The sequence below is a fragment of the Gadus chalcogrammus genome, chromosome 20, assembly GCF_026213295.1.
Source record: "Gadus chalcogrammus isolate NIFS_2021 chromosome 20, NIFS_Gcha_1.0, whole genome shotgun sequence".
NCBI lineage: Eukaryota > Metazoa > Chordata > Actinopteri > Gadiformes > Gadidae > Gadus > Gadus chalcogrammus.
The window spans coordinates 1,866,169-1,891,968 of NC_079431.1; the positions used below are offsets into that span (position 1 = coordinate 1,866,169).

At 51.1% G+C, this 25,800-nt stretch overlaps 1 protein-coding gene across 3 annotated transcripts; it reads right to left on the bottom strand.

The window, feature by feature from the left end:
• Positions 1-407: 407 nt before the first annotated feature.
• Positions 408-24,038, bottom strand: tbl1x (transducin beta like 1 X-linked). Of its 3 annotated transcripts, none has more exons than XM_056579893.1 (15): positions 23,739-24,038; positions 11,397-11,501; positions 10,658-10,803; positions 9,416-9,644; positions 8,144-8,276; positions 7,313-7,454; positions 7,145-7,208; positions 6,924-7,021; positions 6,732-6,792; positions 6,268-6,389; positions 5,761-5,835; positions 4,920-5,047; positions 3,158-3,323; positions 2,288-2,389; positions 408-1,711 (listed from the first exon to the last, which is right to left on the bottom strand). In XM_056579893.1, exons 2-15 carry the CDS (start codon positions 11,452-11,454, stop codon positions 1,685-1,687), a joined length of 1,551 nt encoding a protein of 516 aa, XP_056435868.1. In that variant the 5' UTR covers positions 11,455-11,501; positions 23,739-24,038; the 3' UTR covers positions 408-1,684. The 3 variants fall into 3 exon arrangements, with proteins under 3 accessions (XP_056435868.1, XP_056435869.1, XP_056435870.1); XM_056579894.1 differs by lacking the exon at positions 23,739-24,038 and adding an exon at positions 23,647-23,732; XM_056579895.1 differs by lacking the exon at positions 23,739-24,038 and adding an exon at positions 17,822-17,981.
• Between the last annotated feature and the right edge of the window lie 1,762 nt (positions 24,039-25,800).

Below are 25,800 nucleotides of genomic sequence, written 5' to 3' on the forward strand. Positions count from 1 at the left end.
AGAGTACGACGAAAATTAAGAGACGAAAAAGAAAACAAACCGACAAAAAAATTAATAAAAATCTGCAATAGACCGACTCTCTGCGATGAACGCCCACAATCCGAGAAAAGTACACTTGCTCCAACAAATGAGACTGCGACCGAAAGGGAACCAGACGGAGAAAAGGCTAAAAGTAACGACGTTCGCTGCAGTCGTGTCTGGTGGTTTTTACAGCAGAACCCAAACGAGTGGCAGCAGAACCTACCCCCCCCTGAAGCTCTGCCCCCTGCCCGGGCCTTCTGCAGCAGGAGGTCCGGATCCAGCTGTATGCACGGTGAGGGGACCTCAAACCCTCTCTGGCCACAGCAGGACTCGTCTCGTGCTTTCATATCGGACCCCTCAGTCATCCTGCGGGGGGGGGGGGGGGGGGTTCAGTAGGCCGATGCGGAGGGGTGGGGGGGTGAAACAGAGCCTAGAGTCCACCTGTTGTTGGAACGTGTGGAACCAGAGTTCTGCAGGACACGGGGACCTGGACCAGGACGTCTGTGTGACGGGGTTAAGGGCGACCGCGGTCAGTACCTCCCCCATCCCTCCCGCTCCCCAGTCCTGGCCGGACGGTACCCGATTGGCCGTCAGTACACGGTGAGATTACGTGGCCCGGGAGCGGCTGTTGCCGTGGTAGCGGGCTTCAACAGATGGCCTTAAACTGTACTGTATAGAAGCATATATACACAGTATATAAATCTGTGTTCGTTTCAGTTCAATCAATTGACGTTACTTTACATTCATTCAATTTACATCCGAATTTGAGAAAACGCAGGTAGGAAAAAAAAGAAAAAACGGCACTTTACACATCGCGTGGTCACGCTCCTCGCTGGGTCGAAAGGGCCGGTTATAAAAAGAACGTTAATAAAACCGGCTGTTGGTTCTTCCTCCTCTCCGAGACAGCGATGTGAGGATGATGATGATGATGATGATGATGACGGGGCCGCGTCCTGACGGCGTCTCTTACGGACCACTTTTACGCGTCCGTTTGCGGAACAGAGTTCTTTAACACAACAAGTCGGCTCTCCGCCATCGATGCTGATCGTGATTCACCCTCATCGCGCCCCGCAGGCGACGGCGAGGACATGAACACGCTCCTCACAGACGGAACTCTGAGTGACGTAACAAATGAAGAGAGACGAAATGAAACCGCTAAACAGAATAACAACAACCCCTCCATTTCAGCGTCAGAAGCGGCCAAGCGAGCACGGCCACTCCCCCTCAGTGGACACATACACAGGTGGGCGTCGCACCGCGGCAACCGGGACACCATGGGGGGGGGGGGCGGGGGGGGAGGAGTCCCAGGCACTTCCCGGTCGGGACTTGACTTCGAACCGTACGCTAAAAAGACTCGCTAAAAGGAGTGCGATCGAAGGAGTCAGTCCTGTAGATGTCTGAGCTGCCTTCTGCCGTCCGTCCCTCACAGGAGTGTCCGTCAAACAGATGATCACACACACGCGCGTGCACGTCCGCTCAGCGCGGAGGCTGACTGGTGACGGGCGGTTTGTTTTCATCTTTGTCTGCCTTCAGAGCCTGGGGGTCTTGTGTGTGGGGGTGGGGGGGGGGGGAGGGGGGTTCGCTCGCAGCCCTTTAATAAACCATTTCAAATGTTTTCCGCTGAACAAACACGGTCCAAGGCTAACGTGTCTCGTCTGAGGTGTTATTTTCGGAGATCCAGGACGCAGACCTATAGGGGGGGGGGGGGGGAGAGAAAGAACACACCATTAAAATGTCATCTGCCTTTGGTTTGGTTGTCATGTAGCAGACGTGTCGCCCACATCGACTCAGAGAAATCAGCTGCAGGTCATTTAGCAGAGAGGGTTCTGTCTCAGTGCCAACATACCCCACTGCACTGTCCTGTTCTGTCCCAGTTCACCATTAGCAAGACTAACCGCTGTCCTGTCCCAGTTCAGTATTAGTAGATTACTCACTGCGCTCTCATGTCCTGGTTCACCATTAGCCTGATTATTACCCTACTGACCATCAGGCCACAGTTCACCAGTAGCTAGATAACCACTGCACTATGCTGTCCCAGTTCACCATTAGCTAGTCTACCCACTGTCCTGTCCTATCCCAGTTAACTCCATTAGCTAGTCTACCCACTGTCCTGTCCTGTCCCAGTTGACCATTAGCTAGTCTACCCACTGTCCTGTCCTAGTTGACCATTAGCTAGTCTGCCCACTGTCCTGTCCTGTCCCAGTTGACCATGAGCTAGGTTCAGCCTGGCTGCGTGTTGTGCGTGGGGGACGTCCGTCCGTCTTACCGAGCCGTCCGAGGCGCTGGCTCCGACCTTGTCCCCGGTGCTGTTCCAGCAGACCTCGAAGATCCCCCCAGTGCCCCGGTAACTGTGAACCAAGGCCCCGCTCTGAAACAGAACCACCACACACCAGTCAACACCAGTAGGCACCAGTAGACACCAGTGAACACCAGTGAGCACCAGTAGACACCAGTGAGCACCAGTAGACACCAGTTCATTAGACACCAGTGAGCACCAGTAGACACCAGTAGACACCAGTAGACACCAGTAAGCACCAGTAAGCACCAGTAGACACCAGTGAGCACCAGTAGACACCAGTAAGCACCAGTAGACACCAGTAGACACCAGTAGACACCAGTGAGCACCAGTAGCCTCCGTCCTCTGAGCACATCGGAGGTGATCTCTGTGTTGTGAGAGACGCTCTCTGGGACACGGCCGCGATACAGAACCAACCGAGACGGAGAACAGAACCGCAGGCAGAGCTACCCCCCAGTCCCCAGTCGCCGGCCCCCCGTCCCCACGTCCCGCACCCAAACCCCCACCCACCCGGTCTCCAACATCGACCTCTAGACTCCGGTCTTCTAACACGCCAGAGTCGACACATCGACTGTCCAAGCAATTTCTTTAATACAATTTCTTTGATATTTTCCCCTCCGACCAAACGCTGAGCTCTGTCTACCAGTGGCTGGGGCCTGGCTGGGGCCTGGCGGGGCCCCTCCCTCCCTGCCCCGGCCCTTGGGACCCCTCCCTCGCTGCCCCGGCCCTTGGGGCCCCTCCCTCCCTGCCCCGGCCCTTGGGGCCCCTCCCTCGCTGCCCCGGCCCTTGGGGCCCCTCCCTCGCTGCCCCGGCCCTTGGGGCCTCGGTCCCCCAACCCACCATGGTGTTCCAGATGTGCACCGACTTGTCGAAGGAGCCGCTGGCCAGGTGCTGTCCGTCGGGGCTGAAGGCCACGCTGTACACCGGCTCCTGGTGCTTGGTGAGCGTGTGGATGCAGACGCCGCGCTCCACGTCCCACAGACGCACCGTGGAGTCGAACGAGGCGCTGGGGGGGGGGGGGGGGGGGGGGGGGGGGGGGGGACAGCGTTAGGGTCAGTGTTGTAGGGTAACCGATGCACCCTGAGCAGCGATCAGTGAAGTGATTGAATGTCAGGGTCTCTCAACCGTTCAGACGAGGACATAGAAATAATATAAATGTAAAACAATCAAATGATTCTGATACTGATCAAAGCATGATGCCGTATGAAGCTCTGATAAGATACCAAGGGTAGACGGAGAGAGGACAGGCTGCGTCTGTAGGATGTGGGCTATTTGTTGGATTTGGTCATAGACACACAAACACTCCTAAACCCACCCACACACACACACACACACCTACCGCCCCCCGACAAACACACACAGCCCCCCAACACACACTGCAGACTGGTAGTTTGTGGGATTTTCGCGTCCCAGTCTAAAGGTTACGGTCTGCAGACGGATGTCTCCAGTAGCCTCACCCCCCCCCCCCCCCCCCCCCACCCCCTCCTCAGGTCTCCATATAATGAGATCCATCTGAACTCACTGAGCCCTGAGGGTCTAATGGTCACACACACACACACACACACACACACACACACACACACACACACACACACACACACACACACACACACACACACACACACACACACACACACACACACACACACACACACACACACACACACACACACACACACACACACACACACACACACACACACACCTATGGTCTTCCAAATTGGCCCAAATTGAGATGAAAGTGTGTTTGAGGGGAAAACATTATTCTGGGAAATCATTGTCGTTTCTGAAGCCAAAACAACATGAGGATTGGTTGTCCTGTGAAATGCCCCCACAGAATTGTAATTTAATTGAATATTTCGCAGGCATCATTTGGGGTACTGCATAGAGAGACGGAAGCGAAAGAGCCATCAAAACCTTGATAACGTGGTACTGAAATATTCCAACGATGTGTGTGAGTTTCTCAAGCGCCAGACGCGGTGTGAACGTCTGCGGCGCGGGGTGCCGCTGAAGGCTGGCGATAACGAACCAGAGGCCGTCTGCAATTAGCACGTCTGCCTCATCAGCGTTATTCACAGACACGTCTGATCGAGACCGCCTGGGGCGGCACGCGCAGAGAGTCAAATAAATAAAAGATAATGAAAAGGAATAGAGTTTAATTCAAATCTATGGCTTATGAAGAGCGCAGTGCGTTTAACTAAACGTGTCTTTAGCCTCGTAGAATAATCGCCTCAGTCATATTTTGGCCAAATTGTGATATCTAACCTAACTCTTCTCTCTCAACACTGCTGATTCACTGCACATCATTGGCTCTGTCCTAAGCCAATCAGAGTGCTTTTTCATAACCACTATATCCCCAAGTCATCACTTGGGCATTTCTGGCTCCAAATAAAAGATGAACCTTAAAATATGACTTAGGCAATTATACTATGGAGAGAAAGAGACACAGACGGATATCTATACATATTTAACATATGCTGCGCTAAACACAGCAGTTCTACATTCACGTGTCTCCGCAGAACGGCAGGCTTGCCCAGAACCAGGCCTGACTGAGCAGGGTTTAGGCGGGGGGGTAGGGGTACTGGGGGGGGGGGGGACCCACCTGGCCAGCATGATGTTGGCGTTGGGGCTGCCGGTGCTGGGCCCGGTGGGGCTCCACTTGATGGTGTAGATCTCCTTACTGTGGGCCTGCAGGTCGTGAACACACTGTTCCTGCTTCATGCTCCAGATCTGGGGAGGAGAGGAGAGGAGGGGAGAGGGGGGGAGGGGAGGGGAGGGGAGAGGAGAGAAGAGGAGAGGAGAGGAGAGGAGAGGAGAGGAGAGGGGGGGAGAGGGGGGGAGAGAAGAGGGGAGGGGAGGGGAGAGGAGAGGAGAGGAGAGGAGAGGAGAGGAGAGGAGAGGAGAGGGGGGGGAGAGGAGAGGGGAGGGGAGAGGAGAGGAGAGGAGGGGGGAGGAGGGGAGGGGAGAGGAGGGGGGAGGAGGGGAGAGGAGAGGAGAGGAGAGGAGAGGGGAGAGGAGAGGAGAGGAGAGGAGAGGAGAGGAGAGGAGAGAAGAGGAGAGAAGAGGAGAGGAGGGAGGAGAGAGAAGAGGAGAGGAGGGAGGAGAGGGGAGAAGGGAGGAGAGGGGAGGAGGGGAGGGGAGGGGGGACAGCAGAGGAGAAGATGGGGGAAGAGAGAAACTAGTTTTAGATGCGGTAATGGAGATTTAACAGCCGTCATTTGAGCGCAATTTGCTACAGAAAGCCACCGCCATCCGTCAGCCATTAGGGGGTGAAATGCTCTATGAGAACGTCTGTTCTGCTCGACCGCACGCGTCTCTGTAGCACAACGTTTTGCCTTTGGCTCTTGGCTCATTTTTGATCGATTGGTTTCGGGGAATCCTTCAAAACAAGAACCAAACATTTGTACTTTTTGGTTTGTTTATTTCTGTGAGCGCGTCCTCACCTTCAGGGTCATGTCGTCGGAGCAGGACGCCAGCAGCATCCCTGAAGGATCCCACTTGATGGCGTTGACCTCGTTCTGCATCGCGGAGACAAAAGGACAGACCAATCAGCTCAGGGCACCAGAGTACAACAGGACCGACCAATCAGCTCAGGGTACTAGAGTACAACAGGACCGACCAATCAGCTCAGGGTACCAGAGTACAACAGGACCGACCAATCAGCTCAGGGTACCAGAGTACAACAGGACCGACCAATCAGCTCAGAGTAACAGAGCACAACAGGACCGACCAATCAGCTCAGGGTACCAGAGTACAACAGGACCGACCAATCAGCTCAGGGTACCAGAGTACAACAGGACCGACCAATCAGCTCAGAGTAACAGAGCACAACAGGACCGACCAATCAGCTCAGAGTAACAGAGCACAACAGGACCGACCAATCACGTGGTCAAGGCGGTAGGGCTGGGGCGGAGCCGCTCCCGGGAACAGGAAGAGGAAGTGATGCTCACCGTGTGGCCCTGGAAGGTCTTCAGCGGCCGGTCGCTGCCCAGCCGGCACACGTGGATGCACATGTCGGTGCTGCAGGAGGCAAAGGTGGTGTTGTTCTGCCAGTCCACGTCCAGGGCGGGGGCTGGGGGGGTCACATGGGTTAGACCTGAACCAGGCCAAGGGCCGGTAGGGGGGCTCATGGGCCTGACGTACAGTGTGTGTGTGTGTGTGTGTGTGTGTGTGTGTGTGTGTGTGTGTGTGTGTGTGTGTGTGTGTGTGTGTGTGTGTGTGTGTGTGTGTGTGTGTGTGTGTGTGTGTGTGTGTGTGTGTGTGTGTGTGTGTGTGTGTGTGTGTGTGTGTGTTGCATGCATGTCTATGTGCGTGTCTGTCTGTGCGCGTGTCTGTCTGTGTGCGTGTCTGTCTGCGTGCGTGCATGTCTGTGTGCGTGTGTGCGTCCGTGCGTGCGAGTCTGTGTGCGTCTCACCAGAGTGGAAGGGGAACTGCTGCTTGGCCTCCCCCGTGTGTGCGTCCCAAATGATTGTCGTCTGGAACGGGAAATAAAAAAAATAAAATAAACGGTCCGATTAAATCAAAGCGGAGGCGAATCACGGCGAGTTGAGTCGTCTCCGCCGAAGCGAGCGTGACAGCGGCGAGACGTGACGTCTCATTGAAGTACCTTATCTACACCGGCGCTGAGAATAGAGTTCCCCTTCTTGTTCCACTTCAGCGCGAAGATGGGCCCCTTGTGCTGTCCCAGCGTGCTGGCCAGGTTCCCTGAGGGACGACAGATCACAGACCGCGGCGTTAGAGGACGAGCACAGCGGCGAGGGCTCAGACAGACCGGGCTCAGGTGTCCCCGCGACTCCGCCGATCAGATTAAGATCCACCCAGACCCACCGTCCTTCGTCCAGATCCGTGCGAAGCCGTCGTAGGAGCCGGTGGCCAGCAGCGTCCCGTCACTCTGGGAACGGAAAGAGGAGCGTTTCAGTTTTTTAGTGCCGCTCGCCGCAGACGGCCAGACATGCGGGCGGATGGCGATCAGCGCCCGGGAGAGCGAGTCCTCACATTCCAGTCCAGCGAGGTCACGTCTTTGTTGCTCGGGACGTCCTGGCCGCCCTCGCGGATGCAGTGGCGCAGGACCAGCTGGGTGGAGCTGGAGGAGCCGATCTCGTTCAGGTCCCAGATCCGTGCCGTGGAGTCCCCCGAGCTGGAGGAAGCACACACACACAGCGGGGTCAGGGGTCAGGCCTCGCGCGGTGGAACCGGTGTGAACCGCCTGACAATAACCCGTGTGTATAAACACAGGCCCTAGACCCACGCCGCAGAACCCTGACGCGATTGATCCGTCACCTGACCCAGAAAATGGGTCGGCCATTTAAGAAGCCCAGTGGAGCACAATGTCCTGGCAGAGGAGAGGGGGACTGTCATTCACAGGAGAGGAATGAATGGAGGTTTAAACGATTCCCCTGAACAAAGAGAGAGAGGGAGGAGGAGAGAGAGGGGGGGGGGGGGGGGAGACAGACAAATATAAAGAGAGGGAAGGAGACAGAGAGAGGGGGGGGGGAGAGAGGGGGGGGGGGGGGAGACAGACAGATATAAAGAGAGGGGAGGAGACAGAGAGAGGGGGAGACAGAACGAGGGAGAATGACTGATAGAAAGAGAGGGGAGACCAAGGGAGGAAGAGAGGGAGAGAGAGAGAGGGGGAGACAGAGGGAAGAGAGACAAGTGTGCGAGACCGATGATAGTGAGAGAGTCCGAGGCAGACCGGAGAAAGAGAGACGGGAGAGGGAGAGGGAGACAAGCCGAGAGAAGGGTGTCAGACCAAGACAGAGGAAGATGGAGGGAGGAAGGGAGGGAGGGAGGGAGGGAGGGAGGGAGGGAGGGAGGGAGGCTCACCCAGAGGCCAGCAGGTCGCTGACCGGGTTCCAGGCGCAGATGAAGACCTCCGACTCGTGGCCCCGGAGCACGGTGGCCTTGCTGGCTGGGATCTCCACGTCCAGGTCCAGGTCCATGGGCTCCCCGTGGTGGTCTGGGGGGGGGGGGGGGGACAGCCAGACGCGCACTGTTAACGAGCTGCTAACGAGGTCTGCTTTGACTGCTATATCAACACCGGTCCCTCAGCTGAGGAGACGCTTTTATGCGTCGTAATCTGAAAGGCCTGATCACCGCCGGTACACACACCGCGATGCTAATGACACCGTGCCACGCGTAAATATGTGTGCCGAGTCCTGATGGATGGCCTAATTTATTCTCAGCCTCGCCTCCTCACAGTAAACCATCTCTGCAGCCGTCCCTCTCTAGCCTCAGCTACACCTCCTCCTTCTCCCTCCTAATCATCTGCTGGGGCCGTTTGTCCTTTCGAGGAACCCGCAGAGTAACGACATATTTGTGAAACTTGAGACACAGGCCCAATCCCATTTCTACCCCTTACCCCTTCTTCTTCCCCCTCCCACTTGTTTTGAAGGGGTAAGGGGAAGGGTTAAGGGGAAGGGTTAAGGGGTAGAAATGGGATTGGGCCTAAGCCCGAATCCCATTTCTACCCCTTACCCCTTCCCCTTCCCCCTTCAAAACAAGGGGGAGGGGGAAGGGGAAGGGGTAAGGGTTAGAAATGGGATTGGGCCTTAGATTTAGGATGATATCATGTTTACATATGCTGCAACTTCAGCCTTGTGGCAGCTGTACTCTGAACCTCTTTACAGTTCACCAGCCAGCACCGCGTCACCGATCTAAAAGGCTTTGCCTGCATGTGTGTACGTGTGTCAACCATGGCCCCAATGTACTCCAGACCATCCCTGGCAGGAGGGGTTACTTCTCATATTACCTCCTTGCCAATCCAGGGAGTTTTTTCTTGCCCTCTGGGGGGCAGGGGGGTGTCATAAATAAATGGCCTGTTGAGCCCTTTGAGACCGTACCCGTGATTAAGGGTGATACAAATAAAGTTGAATTGAATTCTTGTTGCATCCAACGCAGGCCGTTCCTGCGCTCGCTTACAAGACTGTTCGGTCTCATCTGATAAGATACCAGCGTCTGGTAAGATACCAGCGTCTGGTAAGATACCAGCGTCTGGTAAGATACCAGCATCTGGTAAGATACCAGCTTCTTCCAACCATCATAAACCAGAACCTCCCAAACCAAAGCCCCTCAGAGCCCCCCCGGTTCCCCGCTCACTCATGGCGTGCGTGCCGTTCTCCTCGCCGTTGACCGGGATCTCTCCGTTCTTGGGCGCCATGGCCTGGTGGGCGGGACTGGGCGTGGCCATGGCGCAGGTCCCTCCCCCCTGCTGCTGTTGGGCCAGCTTGTCCCGGAACGCCTGCTGGCGCGTCTGCACCACGTCGGGCATCACGGCGTCGATGAGCGACAGCGACTCGATGGGCCGCCCGTCAAACACCGTGCCGTCCTGAGAGAGAGAGGGGGGGGGCGGGACAACGCCGTGGTGAGGTGACTCTGATAGCACAGGTGAGTCAGGGTTTTCAGTGCGATTGTTGAGTAGTAGAACCATCTAGGGCTGCTTGATTGAGGAATTCAAATTGTGATCACGATTATTCAAACGATTCTTTTAGGATTTGAAAAACTTGCAACTGAGAACTTTGAAATTTTCTCCTTAAAAAATATTCCAAAAAAAGGTCGATAGAATAGAATAGAAAATGTTCAAATCGGACATAAAAACCAACTGTTCATCTTTGAAATTTCTATAAAACATTTTATTTAATGAATAATCATAATAATATAAAAAGAAAAAAATAATATTTCAAAATTATTCTATTATTATTCTCATATTAGTTTGGAGATTATTCGAAAATCGAAATGGCGATCGAAATGTGATTATTGGAACAGCTCTAGAACCATCCACAGCGGGCCTGCAGCGAGGGCTCCATTAGCGGCCTGGCTGATTAAACAGAGCCTCTCCTGGTCACATGAGACATGCCTCACAACATCGTTTGTCCCCATCACTGTGTCGTGCTGACTCTGCTGGAGAGCCTTATTGGGAGTGAGCCACTGGTTCCCCCCTGCAGTCAATGAGCCAAAGTACCTCAGCTGATTGTTTAGGTTTGGAAGAGGCACGTCCATTGGCAGAATCAGAACAACGGATCGTTTTCTACCGAATCTCTTGGCGAGTTTGGGTTTAAGTGAAGCCAGGAGAGACACCTACGCTGCTATAATCACCCAGACAAGTTTGGTCCTTTAAACCCCAGGAGAACATTCCACTTTAATTAAATGCCATAAAAAAAATTGACATCCTTGAGTCAGTAAAAGGGCCAAAAAGCCACGATATCTTCATTTCCAGCCGTTTCAAATGAAACTATCTGCATTTCCATCCAATAATTAAATTGTCCTTCCTGTCTGGGTGGGTGTACAGCGTCACAGCATGTCTGAGGACCTCCTTGAGGACAGCTCCTCCATCCTCCTCACCTCATTGATGCTGATCTCCGCCTCCACATACTGGAGGCCCTTCTGCAGGATGGAGATCAGGGCAGCAGGGGGCACCAGCGTTCCGTTGATGTTGGACTGGCTGATGTGGCTCTCGATGCCAAAGGTGAAAGCTGAGTGGGAGAAACCTGCAGCCAAATCGAATTAATTAGGCGGCGGGAGAGAGCCAAATAACAAACCTGGGTTGTACACAAACAAACGCAGCACAAACATCCGAGTGGGGGCGGGGCTTAACCCCCCCCCCCCAAGGGTGAGAAACGAGCTGCAGCCGGAGAGAGACGCGTCCTTTGTGCCAACAACGTCTAACATGGCTAATGTAATCGTCGACATGTTTACGGTGACACATTTAAGATGTGTACAAGGCAGCGTCCATTTTCAATCGGCAGAATGCAGACGTCCTCGCCGCTCTGCTTTCAGAGTGGATGGGCGTGGCCTCCGGCTTCAAATCAACCTGGAGTAGTGATGTTTACAGTATCCTGCATTCCGAGCCACAAAACAAACCATGGCGGGCCCCAGAACCGAACAGAGGGGCGCACTGTGGTTTGCGCGTCGTTCTCATGTCACTGAAGACATGAGGCGGTGCGATCTTTGTTAGAAGACGCAACCCTACTCCCGACGTTTCAACGTTGAAGGAATAACACAGAGATCCCATAACAAAGAACTCAGGACATATCTTCCTTTAATCGAGAAGATTTCACCGTGTGTGTCTGTGTGTCTGTACCTGACTCCTGAAGATATCTGTACACCAGGAAGTTCACCTCGTCGCTGGTTATACTCATTTTAGTCGGGCAGCTGGCAGGCGGCACGCAGGAAGGCTTGGCTCACCCTGGGGAGACAAGGTAGAGGGGGGGGGGGGGGGGGGAGAGGTTAGCGTGGTGCTGGCCGTTCTGGGAGCGATGAGAGACTCTTCCAACATTAGGCTGTTCAGGTGGACCGAGCTGAGAGGCACTGTTGTGACATGTGCTCTATGTGTTTCTGATGAACACACACACACACACACACACACACACACACACACACACACACACACACACACACACACACACACACACACACACACACACACACACACACACACACACACACACACACACACACACACACACACACACACACACAAATTTGGTTTGCCGTCCATTTTATGGCCTGGTCTCACGTGTAGCACCTTCGCCCCAGAACCCACCTATAGGGGCTCGGACCAAGCAGCAGAGCGGTATTTCAAAACCGGTTCTCAAAGAAATACATTGAGTCTGAAATGCTCTGGTGCTAAACACTGGTGTCTGTGACCGTTTGGCACGGCACAGCGGCAGGTGGTGTGTGATTGGCCGGCCAGGCCCGGGGAACAGGGAGGATATTGAAACGGCTCCTCTGCACAGAGACGACAACAGACAGAGTGAGAGGCCGGGGCCCGCAACATGAGTCTGGATTAACCTGGAAAACAATGAGAGGCTAGAGGGACCACAACATGAGTCTCTGGAATAACCTGGAGAACAATGAGAGGCTAGAGAGACCACAACATGAGTCTCTGGAATAACCTGGAGAACAATGAGATGAGGCTAGAGAGACCACAACATGAGTCTCTGGAATAACCTGGAGAACAATGAGAGGCTAGAGAGACCACAACATGAGTCTGGATTAACCTCGAAAACAATGAGAGGCTAGAGGGACCACAACATGAGTCTCTGGAATAACCCGGAGAACAATGAGATGAGGCTAGAGAGACCACAACATGAGTCTCTGGAATAACCTGGAGAACAATGAGATGAGGCTAGAGAGACCACAACATGAGTCTCTGGAATAACCCGGAGAACAATGAGATGAGGCTAGAGAGACCACAACACGAGTCTCTGGAATAACCTGGAGAACAATAAGATGAGGCTAGAGAGACCACAACACGAGTCTCTGGAATAACCTGGAGTTATAACGATGATTATCAAAGTGACCATCCATGATTGAGGATAATCAATCATTAGTTCTAAAGGAACTAAAAGACCCATCATTAGCAATGTGTACACAAAGGGGAACACAAGAACAGCTGCAAACCACATTATAACGGTGAAGGTTTAAGGTTTAAGGTTTGACTCTAATCCACTTGGAGAGGAGCAACATGAAGCGAGGAGCGTCTATGAAACCACGGCTGGACGGGCCTCCGCCACAGAGCGCCGAGTTGGAACAGAGCGAAGGATGCCTGGAGCACTCCTCCAGCGCCTTAAAGGACCCACTCAGGTTCCCCTCCGGTAGCGTGGCAACAAGCGGGAACCGGGGCAAAGCACACGGAACCGCGCTGTGCCAATTACCAGCAGGCACGCCGCCCCACGTGAATTATTTATTCCTGCGACCGAGGGCCATTCTTCCAGAGGGGGGCCGGCCGCGCCGAGCGTCAGGCCCAGGACGGGGGCTCGCTCTGGAGCGCAATCAGAGCGTGAGGTATCCAGAGGGCCGGTCCTTCTGTTACATCGGGACATGCCTGCCAATCAACGTCTCACTGACAGGCAGCAGAGGGAGGACAATGAAGGGCCGAGGCTCGTGCCTGCAGTACCGGAGAGCACCACCGTCCTCACGGTCCCCTGGGGAGTCTGAGTCACGTGTTTCGCTCCATTGTACGGTTTGATGACCAGCGTGGTCGTATACCAAGAAAAACACACGGGCATGCCAAGGGTATGACTCCCCCTCAGAACAGAGAGGACACATCCAGCCAAGAACACTAAAGGGTACACACAGCGCCTTCTTAATGGAATCGAACCCGTTCCAGGCTCTCCAGCTCCACCCCGGGAGGCTCTGGTAGGCCACAGTGTGTCCCATCGTCGTCCCATGAGACATGGAGCGACGGAGCGGGCCCGCGGCCACACTGCAGCAGAGAGCAGCCATCGCCAAGCCAGCGGCGACATAATGGAGAGGTTGTGTGAGGGGGAGTCCGCCCCCCAGCACTGCGTCCGCCATGGTTGTAAATCGCAGCGTCAGATGGGTTTGATAGAAAAACCAGCAATTACGTGACCACACCCTCCAAGAAAGAGAATCAAACTCTTCTTTCGGGGAATCGGCCACAAAAAGGAGCCAACCCTTCACTGCGAATGGACTCCGAGGTTTAGCCACCGGGACGGGAGCCTAGTGGGCTTGGTATGAAGGGACGGGACACATTTCAAATCAGAAGGCTGCTGAAACCAGTGACAGAAGGCATGGGGTTCTGCCTCGTTGAGAGGACCGAGAAGTGTGTTCAAAGAATACATCCGCCATGAATTCTATTTTAGGATCGTCCTTTGTGCAGGACCTTATGTTTTGGATGGTAGGAGACGTGTATGCGTCTGTTAACGAAGACACAACTTGTTTTGCAAAGTAGCTGTCGTGTGATCAGTGATTCCACTTCATTGTGCCGTACGCCCGCGATGGGACGCCAACACACTATCACACGGAAGATATTAAAGAGAATACCAAACATAAAATAAAAGAGCAACATTTATTTGCTACCACCAAAAATTGAGGCACCATCTAAAGTTCTTAGAGGGTTCGCCCATCCCAATGCATCATTGGATCTTTTATTGGCGATACTCTGTCATATTGAGAGGACTCAAGAGAGTTGTAGCACCGTAAAACCCTAAACCAATGTAAATATACTCTAACCTAAGCCAAGCAGAACTTTTTTTTGCCACGTCCTGCATGATAAAACGCTGGGACAGATTCAAACACAGCCACGTCTCCCCATAATGGCATATCACTGAGATAAATGACCAAATTAACAATTAATGAACATTGATACCAACAGGACAATAATAAACACCACAATCCAGGGCTACCATGCTTCAAAATGGATCGGAAGCACAGGAGGCACAGCAGGACGGTCCATATTGGAAGCACAGTGGAACTGACCTTGTGATGCATTACAATGTTGAAGCCCTGTTCCCTCTCACTCTCAACAGTCAGTATGAACACAAAGCTAAGACAATATGCCCCCACGGTCCCGTTGGTAAAGTACAGCAGCATCAACGCTGACAGTCCTCCGGATTCCAACCCCGGCCTGAATAAATACCCAAGAACAAACACAACTATCCATCGACCGAGCCATTTGGGTGACGTCTAAACGAAGCCTAAACGGCCCCCTGCTGGGAGGCGACGAGGAGCCCATCTGTGGCCCCCGGAGGTCACAGGGGCCCGAGCCCGAGTGCCTGGCCTGCACACCGTTACTTAACGACAACAATTACTTAACAGCCTAGAGTGTAGTACGGGCTCCCTGGCAAGATCACCCCTCACAGCGAGATACAGGCTGTAGCCGAACTAGGGCACGTAAACAGCATTAGTCATGCATGGACCTGTGGAAACCGAAAACGCCAGCCCCCGCTCCGTTTTCAGCGAGCTGCTTCTAAAATAGACTCCGAGCCCAACGGCATATTTGAAGAGCGGGTGTGAAGGAAATGGCGCGTGTTGGCCGATTTCCATCATCCCCACCCATTCATTATTTACGATGGCAGAAGCATTCCTCAAATCCTTTGTTCAGCCGTAGAGCACGAGATGTTCACTCAAGGACCACCACAAGGACCCTTTAAACCAACAACCTGACATAGCAGGGGTTTAACCATTGCATTCGAAACACAACAGTCATATAGTTCTACTGTTAACTTAGGCAGGGCGCTGTTTGACCGTCGAGTCATTAAGCAGGCGCCTTTATATATTGTAATGACTCGACTCCAAGACTCATTTTAGGACCGGTAGGGGTCACAGCTCGGCCAAACCTGCCTACAGTAGAACTGTGTGGATTGATGGTGACGATCGAGAACCCTTTGTCTTGGAATCAAACTCCAACCACATCCTGCCCTTTTACAATGCGGACTCGCTTTCAATCTAAAAGACCCACAACTCTCCATCGCTGAACCAAAGATGATGACGATGCAGGCGGGCTTAATGTTTGTACCAATAACATCATGACATGTTTCCTTAACCATGGCATCATGACAGCTTCCCCTCCCCCTCACAGCCTGTAGCGGGTTAACCCACAGCTGGCTAGCTGGTGTGTCCCCCACTTCGACGAGATCCAATCAACCCTACGCTTGGCAGCACATTCATCCTTTGTATCCTGTGATAATTACTCCTTCTGCTTGGAGATACGTCATCCTGCTCATAGCTATGAGTGCTTCTTCAACTCATCTCCCATTGTATAAATACACGTGCAATACTTGCACGTATCTATTTTTAGACGACCCCTGGTAACGGAAACACTTTCCACCGGGGTTGATAGAGTAGAACTCTGAATCGGAATGATAAAATATTCGTCTAAAAAAGGGAAGTCATAGTGTGCTTCGGTTAATAAGATACACTAAAGGCCCGGTTAGACTTTGGTCAATTGTTTTTTTAGCATCAAACCAAGATCCCAAAGCTCATCCATGACATTCACGCACAAAACAGAATATAAAACGATAGATATTCCGAAAATATTGGACAAATCCAAACACCAGCAGACCTGCAGCGGGAGAGAGAGCTGCTCCGAATGAGCAGGACGAGGCAGCGCTGCATTCTATTCTCGCATGGCGGGAGCCCATTTTCTCCTGAACAGTCACCCCCAGACAGATGTGCAAACAAGACCTGGAAACAGCAGCCATTTTCTCTTGAACTGCTCTGCTGAGTAAAACCCGCCTTTGAAGCCTTTGGTTGGGGCTGAAGGGTGGGGGCTCGGCGGTGGGGGAGGGGATGTGGAAGTGGGGGGGAGGAAGGGGGGAGGGGGGGAGGCATGGGGGGGGGGAGGGGGAGGACGAGATGAATAATGAACCTAGAAGCAGGTAGCCACAACAACCGCTTGTTCATTTATTCCTCTCCTTTCTGAATGAGTCATTTAGCGCCCTCGATATAGGTCAGAAGGCTGGGGGGGGAGGGGGGGGGGGGTAGTCCGGGAAGGGGTGGGGGGGGACACTTCTCACATACGATCCGCGGGGCTGGCAAGCGTGTTCTTCTGCTGCCTGCCGGCTGTTTGACAGAGAGTCTCTCTCTCTCTCTCTCTCTAAGGTCGCCCGAGCAGACGCTGTGTTGGATACGAGTGGGTGAATGGGTGAATGGGTGAGCGGTTCACCCAGTACCGCCACGATGCCATGATCCCACGAGCCCAGTGACAACAGCGGGCCTAACGCCCTTACAGAAGACCGCCTCCTCACTCACTCCCCGCCCAGTGTGAGCGTTGCATCATCCCCGCCGCCGGTGAGAACCAGGCCGGGTTCGATGTAGCAATGCGTAAAACACAGCCCGGCAACGCCGCGATGGGTCCCATGGAAACACGCTTAATGTACATTCTTTTGTTTAACCAAAGCACGGTGCAGGAGACGGGGTGTTCCCCCGAACCCTTCCCCCAAGCCCCCCTCTGGGGGAGGAGGAGAGGGGGAAGGGAAGGATCACTAGGAGGGGGAGGTGTTTGGTGGCATTAGCTCCTCCACCACCGACCCACGGCGGAACTATGATCCTTTCGGCCGCCGAAAGACATTAGCATCTAATTGAAAATGACAATCCCCCCACAAGCATATTGACATCCTCTCTCTCTCTCTCTCTCTCTCTCTCTCTCTCTCTCGCTCTCGCTCTCTCGCTCTCTCGCTCTCTCTCTCTCGCTCTCTCTCTCTCTCTCTCTCTTCCCCCCCCCCCCCCCATAACCGCCAAAAGGCCGTCAGCAGGCTGTGGGGCTTAGCAACGTGGGAGGAATGTTGAAGACAACGCACCACGCGGGGTTCTTATCACCAGCCATCGGCCGGCCAGCGCTACGCGCCCAACCATCGCCCCGTCTCCACTTCCTGTGAGACTGCCTGCAGAGATCAGATTACGGCGAAACACCCCCCGAAAAACACAAATACACTCAGGTGGAGAGCAATGGACGGGGGGGGAGGGGGAGAAACCACAGAATGATCTGGACCAGTCCACCAGAAAGACTATAAAAGAGGACATTGTTTGCAACACAATTGACTATCTCCTCGCCCGCCCATCCCCCACCAAAGAACTGAATGTTCTCGCTGGTGCACAAGAGATGAGTCTCATCAAGGCGGGAAACCAAGTGCCCCCTCGCCGTGGAGCGAGCGTCACGTGGGTCACCTGACTGATCGCTTGGTGAGCGGTGGAGCCACACTGGTCTACACGCCGCTCTCCACTGGTAATTGGTTAACGAAGAGTGCGTCAGGGCATTACCGTTAATACATTTCTCAATATCAAAAAAAAAAAAAGGGATATTTCCCAATCTTCAAAGCCCTCTTGTACGTGTGGTTCAGAAGTGCAGGGCGGTCAGCGCTCTGCTCCTCGTTCCGAGCAGCAGGAGGGTGAATACTCAGAGGATGGGATGTTCGGGACACTGAGAAAAAAAATAAGAGGTTGCATTGCTCAACATATAATGCGTATTGCAACAGAATTACCTCACAGATCTCTTTTGTTCTACTCGCATGCACAGTAAAGCAGGAAGCCGCCCGTCGACCAAAAGCATGTGCGCTGCATTTTAATAACGCCAATAGATCTCTCCGTGTGAGCTCCAGTCCTACCTCCAGGTTCAATCGAGTCCAGCCGGCCGTAGACACGTCCTGAACAAAGGAACCCATTTGCTGTTCAATAATTCATTTGTGTGTGTGTTTGTGTGGACAACAAATACTCAGTATAATGTTTGTTTAATGAATTAGGCGCTTCAAATCTAGGCCACTAAAACTAGACGAAGCCACTGAGGTTTGCATATTTAATCCCATTATGTAGCATGATGATATTGCGCCATGAGTCTAGCCTACACGGGGGATAAACTGGTCCCACGAGAACAGGACATTCATAAACGATATGAATAGATCACAACGAAATCATGTTCCACGTACCTTGTAAATGGCTGAATGATTATTCTGTGCTAATAATACTTTTTATTATCTATGATCTCTATCTGGAAATGTACCAGCCTCACCAACACACACACACACACACACACACACACACACACACACACACACACACACACACACACACACACACACACACACACACACACACACACACACACACACACACACACACACACACACACACTACAACCAACGGCCAAGGTTTTTGTATTTATGTTTTCGTCCAAGATCTGGAGCATTGCAGGAATACGGAGCGGCACACATTGATACACTAACATAGGTTATAAAACTGTTGCTATGGCGACCAGAAGATCCTGCCTCTCCCACGTCAACAGCTGCTCATGCCACAGCAAAGAGAGAGAGAGTCTCCCCCTCTCTCTGTCTGCCTCTCTCCCTCTCTGAAGGCTGATCTTCATTCTGAACCATACCTGGGATTCACGAGGCACATGCAGGTAACACGACCCGCCGGCTACACACAATGGCTTCCCTTCAACAGGCGTGCGCGTCCCTCATCAGGGGGCAGTGTGTGACACACACACACACACACACACACACACACACACACACACACACACACACACACACACACACACACACACACACACACACACACACACACACACACACACACACACACACACACACACACACACGGGTAGTTGGATATAAATTAAGTAGTTCCAATATTCAGTGCCCTACAATGGATTTGATTTGACGTTGACGCAAACTCTTTAGGAGCTCTATATACCCGCATTAGCCAACGCATATAGAATTACTTAGGAAAACGGGACTATTTCAAAGCCGAATTATTTTCTAAAATCATAACGTGAAGGAAATAAGCCAAAGTGAAACCAAACGAGAGTAAATGTTCTCGTCAGTGCCAGCAGCTAACTGTTGCTAAATTGAGCATGTCTAAAAAGGGGTGGTTTAAAACAGATTTCCACAAACCGAGTTATTTCCATCCAAAGCAAGACCAGGCCAACTGCTCTGCATCCACCAAAGACACAGAATCTTCACAGTGGAAGCCTTGCAGAAATGGCCTGTTTCAATCAAAACGTTAAGGGCTACAACAGAGACAACCAATACCACAAAACACCATGATAGAAATGGTTCATCTATTTGAGGAGGTTTTCCATTTATCACAGATGCAGTCACAGCTCGTTTTACAGTTGCTTCCCTTGTTCAGGATCACAATGACCAAAGAAAAGTCTAGTCTGGGGAGGCCTGCCCTTCGTTCTGGCTTGGAGGGGATTCATTTTCCCGCAGGACAATGATCCTAACATCCATCACATGCACACCAAACATGGAGGCCAAGGAACACTGCGGACTGCTGACTAGAACGGCTTCCTGGGCCAAACCCCAGGCCCTTGGACCATGTTGGGAATATTGGAGGAAAGGAAGACAAAACGGTACTGTAACCCACTTTAAATACCGCCACACTCTCTGGAAAGATGTGGTTTCTTCCAGAACAAAGTCAACAAATACAGAATGAAAAACATTTCATGACAATCCAAGACACATAATTGTTGCTCATCAGATCGTGACATAGATCAACATTGAAGTACAAGGCGAGGAAAACCAAAAACCGGTCTTAATCTAAATAGAAATTCACACTTTCCTTGGCAGACAAGACACACCCTCCCTCCCGATCATTCTGCCCTCTTCGTCGAATCTGGCGAATGATTAACAAACTCCTTGTGTAATGATTTACGGATATATCTAGTGGCGTTGTTCGAACAGCACTCCTGACTTGGCCACCGTCCATGCCTGTGATTGTGTGGTATGCGAGTCACCGTGAGGAGCTCAATGCCAACACAGGTTCCACACTGTACAGCGTACCGAGGGACCACTGCCGTGCTGTTCCTCTGCCGGGCCCGCAGCACGGTGGCGTTCTGTATAGCGGTCGGCTCAAACACGCAGCAGATCTCCAAGCCTCCGTTCCAAGGCCTTTCCTCCACTGCGACGAGATAACGAAACCCCTGACTGCACTTTGCCAAGGTCGCCAACAGAACGCCTCCAGTCACTGTTGAGATTTGCTTTCATTCTTTGAGAGCGTATCGTCAGCGCTGATTGGGAAATAGAAACGGTTATCTAGATTGCACAACATACAATCAAAATATTTAAAAGAGGTATCATTGTATCCCTGAATTGATAGATCACGGTTTTACCTTTGCATATATGTCTACATTATACACATTGCCAACCATCCTTAATAATCCAAATAATAATCTTTATCAACCAAATAATACAGATAGATTAGCATGTATTCCTGGATGATAAACCATCAAACAGATGCCTCAAATGCTTTCAGTATACTTTGGAAGTACAGGTTTCAATCCAAGGCCTTAGGGCCATATTGAAGGCTTAAAAAATACCTCCTTTAAAACCTGACACGTATAATAGATTAAATCGATTCATTTTGCCATGTTCCTTGAAATTGATAGAGGCCTGATCATACAAAGGACTACACACACAGAGAAAGATGATGACTTGATTGTAGTGTCCCGTCAATGGCTTACACTTACACATTTGACTCACAAACAAACAATGAGGTCAAAGCACACAAGGCAAGAATGATTATCGGAACCAACTAGAATTTAAAGAAACACCACTATCCTTAGAGCAGCAGTTAGTACTTAGGAAGGCTGTTATTTCAAGGGGAATGTTCATTTGCCAATTGGCATGCGGCCTACACACACTACATGCTTTTTCTTTTTTAAGGGTGGGGGAGGAGTAGCTATCATAAATAAATACTGCTGCAGAAATATTTGGGAAGTCAGATAGTGAACTGCAGGGCGGCTTTGACGCTGGCCTCTCTCTGCATGGGAGCTCCATGCCCAGCCGGCGAATCTACCAACGACCTCTGAACGCTGAACCCCAAGGCTAACACAACACACCGCCTGGGTCTGCCGTGGGACCTCCATGTGCACCGCACTCCCGTCCAGAAGCACCAGCTCGGAGCCTTCTTCACCAAGCGGCCATCTTGGCACTAATCTCCAGTCGGCTGGGGAACTGAACACTGTATTCTGAATCCATTCCCCCACCCGGCTAATGTTAAGATCCAATATGGTGCCAAGATGGCTGCGGGTGAATGAGGCACATTCGAGGGCGTACTTGGATTACTTATCCAGAATCCATTTGGGCTCAAAGTGAAAGGACTGACTTGAGGCCAATCCCGAGCGATGACTCATCAATCGCTTCAGAAGCCACCACTGAGAGCAGAGGCTGAGCGGGTACATTTCAAATCTTATCACCGAGGGAGAAAAAAAGACGAGTGTCCTTGTGGGCAATCCCGTTATCCATTTAGCGCTCCAGGGAATCGATCCAGAAGTACACCACCTTCCCCCCTCTTTTGAAGTCATTTGATCAAAATAGTAGTACTAACATAGCAGCCACACAACACTAACATAGTAGCCACACATCACAAACATAGTAGCCACACAACACTAACATAGTAGCCACACATCACAAACATAGTAGCCACACAACATCAAAAAAGTAGCCACACAACACGAACATAGTAGCCACACAACATCAAAAAAGTAGCCACACAACACCAACATAGTATCCACGCAAAATCTAAAATAGTAGCCACGCAACACCCTATCCACACAACTGCAACACATGCACACATCAACACCTAAAGAGTAGCCACAACACCAACAGAGCAGCCGGGCTCCAGGTCTACACGCTATCAGGTTCTCACCCTCCACACCGGGTTGTAGACCCAGACGTTAAAGTTACCAAAGACTTAACACCACAACCCTAAGAGCCCGCAGCCCTCCACAGTGAACAGAGCTACTAAACGGGCCAGGGCACCCAATTAGGCCCTAATAAAACGGCTTTGTTCCTCTAACAGAGAGCAATCAAACTATTTTCCAAACGACGGTGACTAAAGCCTTTACTGCTCATGCTCAAATCAAACGGCCATAGTCTTTAGAAGATGTTATCATATTCAAATCAATCTTTTATAAAAGAGGGGGTGATAAGCCTTAAGAAAAAGGCTGTAAAACGATGCTTGATGGATTCAACTATTCACTAGTTCCCAACCCTAGGGTGGAAGGGAGGAGGGAAGGTGATATGACTGGAGTGAAAACCTCAAGGTAAGTCAACATACTTCCATGAAAGCAGTGCCAAGGTCGCCCCCGGATCTCCGAGCTATTGGTATTAATGTCCCTATGTGAGGGATACTATGGCATGGCCAGGGAAGGGACACCATACCCCAATTAGAGATGTAGGCCAATAGCAACAGCGAAGACACGCAACCGCAGCTTTCGAGAACACAACAATCACACAAAGCTGCCCTTGGGTTGAGTATAGTCCAATTCTAGTCTGTGCTAGTTTGTCATCCTTCCATTTTCCTTATCTCTCCTTTAGGCCTTAATACATCCACATATTTGCTGATCATACACATTTGGATGTTAGTGTAACCGTTGACACAACTATTCTGTGCGCCCTATAGTTGTATCTTATATGCAAAATAGCTTAAGTTCAGAAACATGGTTGGGAAGGGAAATGTGACCAACATGATGCCCCAATAACCTAGTGGAAGGAAGTCGCGTGACATCCATCTTTGTTCCTGACATCCACCAGCACCCTGAGAAGTGACACTCTTCCCACCACAGCAACATCTTGTACAGTTAAATGTAGACCACTTCCCCCCCACTACACATGCGCAGTCTGCATGGCACAGTGGAGCATATCACTGCCATGTCACTTTTACTCACCATTCACAGTTCAAAGAGACCATTGCTACTTTTTTGATACCATACTTTCGGGGTTAAGTAGTCAACATCACACAATTAGCCAACACAAAGTTGTCTATTTCTATCTTCAAAAAGTTGTTATGATTTACAACGTAGCCAGCAAATCTACTTTTGATGTCAGAAGTAGAACGACAGCAGTTGTACGAGTTTTATTTAAAATAATGAGGTTAAAACGGGAACTAGGGCATTCGTTTTCACACACGTGTGAAGTCTCTAATGTGTGTGTGTGTGTGTGTGTGTGTGTGTGTGTGTGTGTGTGTGTGTGTGTGTGTGTGTGTGTGTGTGTGTGTGTGTGCACGCGCTCGCGCCGCTTGCTTCGCGTGCCGGTGAAAACGTAACCATCGCAACAATAACTCATTTTACGAAACATAATTACCTCACGCGTTCCCCCGAATAAACGCACGAATTTCTTCTGACGTCTGCGTAAAAAAAGCGTCGATAGTAAAAGCGAGAGCTCGTGCTGCTTACCTTTGTACCAGAGTGAGCTCGTGGTGTCGGCCAGCTCTTCCTCTTCCACGAGCGGCACCTCCAACTTCAGCGAGCCAGCGACGACTTTCCTCCCATTTCGCTGGTTATTATTATGATCATATCTCAAGTTCCCACCGCGGGTTTAATCACGCTGTCGACTTTGTTAGGGGTGAGGGGGGCGGTGTGGGGGTTTATGCATATAATGTGTTCACACGCTCACGCACGCGGTTTATTGACTCGAGTCAGCCGCCGTGTGTAAGTGACGACCAAAACACGCTCGCTCTCTCCCGGAGTCCCAGCCTTCTGAAGGGAAGGTGGAGAGACAGCAGCGACTCATGGGGGGAGGGGGGGGGGGAGAAGAGAGAGAGAGAGAGAGAGAGAGAGAGAGAGAGAGAGAGAGAGAGAGAGAGAGAGAGAGAGAGAGAGAGAGAGAGAGAGAGAGAGAGTGTAGTGGTGATGACTGACCTTAAACCTGATCATTTATTTTAACTGACTTTAATTCGGACGTCATTGAGTATTGTAAGAGCAACAATATGCGTTATATTTGTAACTTTGGAAGGGTGTTCACAAAACAGCACTTTATAAAAAAGAATGCTATTTACATAAATGTTGCGAGCCCACGCTGCCCACCGATAACGTTTCTAAATTCACATTCCAGAATAGTAGTTAGATATTTTATATTTATATAATTGTTGGTGGAAGCATGATATAACGGGCGTTCATTGGGCGGAACAACCTACAGAACGTCGACTATAGTTTATCGTTTTCCCGAGAAAAGACGGATAACCTTGCTTTAGTGTTGGCGTAATAATAGCGCTGTTTTTACTGCTTCAGTAGCGGAGATCTTCGCTAAACGCAAACCCGAGCGCGAAGTGGCCTCTGAGCCGGCTCCCCTCCCCCAACCGAAACGCTGTGTTTTGCGCCTGGCCGGTCACATAGTGGCTGATTAATTCTCCTTTCGCCCTGCTCAGTCATTCAGATTTGGAAAGTAAATAACAAGTTGACATCATTACGGCTCCACATTGGTGTGACACATTCCTCTGGTTACCGTATACCTGGATGTATTTGCGCACCGCTTATTTAAAATATAAAACGTAGTTGGCCTATACATAATACCGATTTGTCTTTGTTAAGTTTACAAAACCGACCATTGTCACATACATATTCTGTCAAATTAGGCACCTGCTTGTTACTTGGGTTGTAATCAAGCTCCAAATATTGTATTTAAAACGCTATACTTTCATTTAGCATACAACATTCTTGCTGAATGTGCAAGTAGGCCTATAGAAAATCAATATAATTTAGAAATGCAAATCGAATCAATGACCCCATCACATAGCTCTGAAAAGATGCTGTGAGATACAGTAACACACATCTCTACACAGACAGATAGAAAGATAGATAGACAGAAAGATGCAGCACCACAATGGAGACATGAGCTTGTAAGATGCAGCTCAGATCAATGCATAAAGCTACAGTCTTTGGGACGTCCCCCCACGACCACACAACAAGCAGACCCCAGAGTCCTCTCCCGTCATTACCGTCCCCTCCTTCATCATGATAAGAGCAGAAGCTCAGGAGCCTCCGTGTTGAATCGCAATCGATACTCCAGCTTTGCATCTGTCCCTTGTAGCACAGCATTGTTAAACTTCTCACTTAAAGAGGCATGTCTGTATGGATTATGCATTTAGGTGTAAAAAGCAGTGTTTTACTCAACTATAGTAGGATGTCTACTCCTCCTGTATGGGAGTGAACTTGGCCAACGCAAGGTAAACAACAAAAAATACCATGTATAAGATGACAGGGGCGAAGTAATAGGATTGATAATAGACCAAATATAGACCACGTATGGAACACATGGCCTTGCTGGCTGGACGTTTCATTCTCCTTATCTTGTGGCTGCACAGACACAGCCATAGAAGTGCAGCATGCTCGGATGCTTTACATGCGTTTAACTTAATTTCTGAATGTTTTATCATTCTATAAGGGCACCAGGTCCCATTCCTGGGTTGGTTTCCCTGCCAATTAGCATTCATCATCCCTCCTATCCTTTGTTATTCTA

What these genes read in the sequence shown, in the direction of transcription:
- tbl1x (XM_056579893.1), bottom strand. Translation starts at nt 11,454, where the DNA reads ATGAGTATAACCAGCGACGAGGTGAACTTCCTGGTGTACAGATATCTT. An exon ending in CAGATATCTTCAGGAGTCAG is followed by an intron (nt 10,804 to 11,396) that starts GTACAGACACAC and finishes ATTTGGCTGCAG; the next exon opens with GTTTCTCCCACTCAGCTTTC. An exon ending in ACGGATCTGGACGAAGGACG is followed by an intron (nt 7,022 to 7,144) that starts GTGGGTCTGGGT and finishes GTCGTCCCTCAG; the next exon opens with GGAACCTGGCCAGCACGCTG.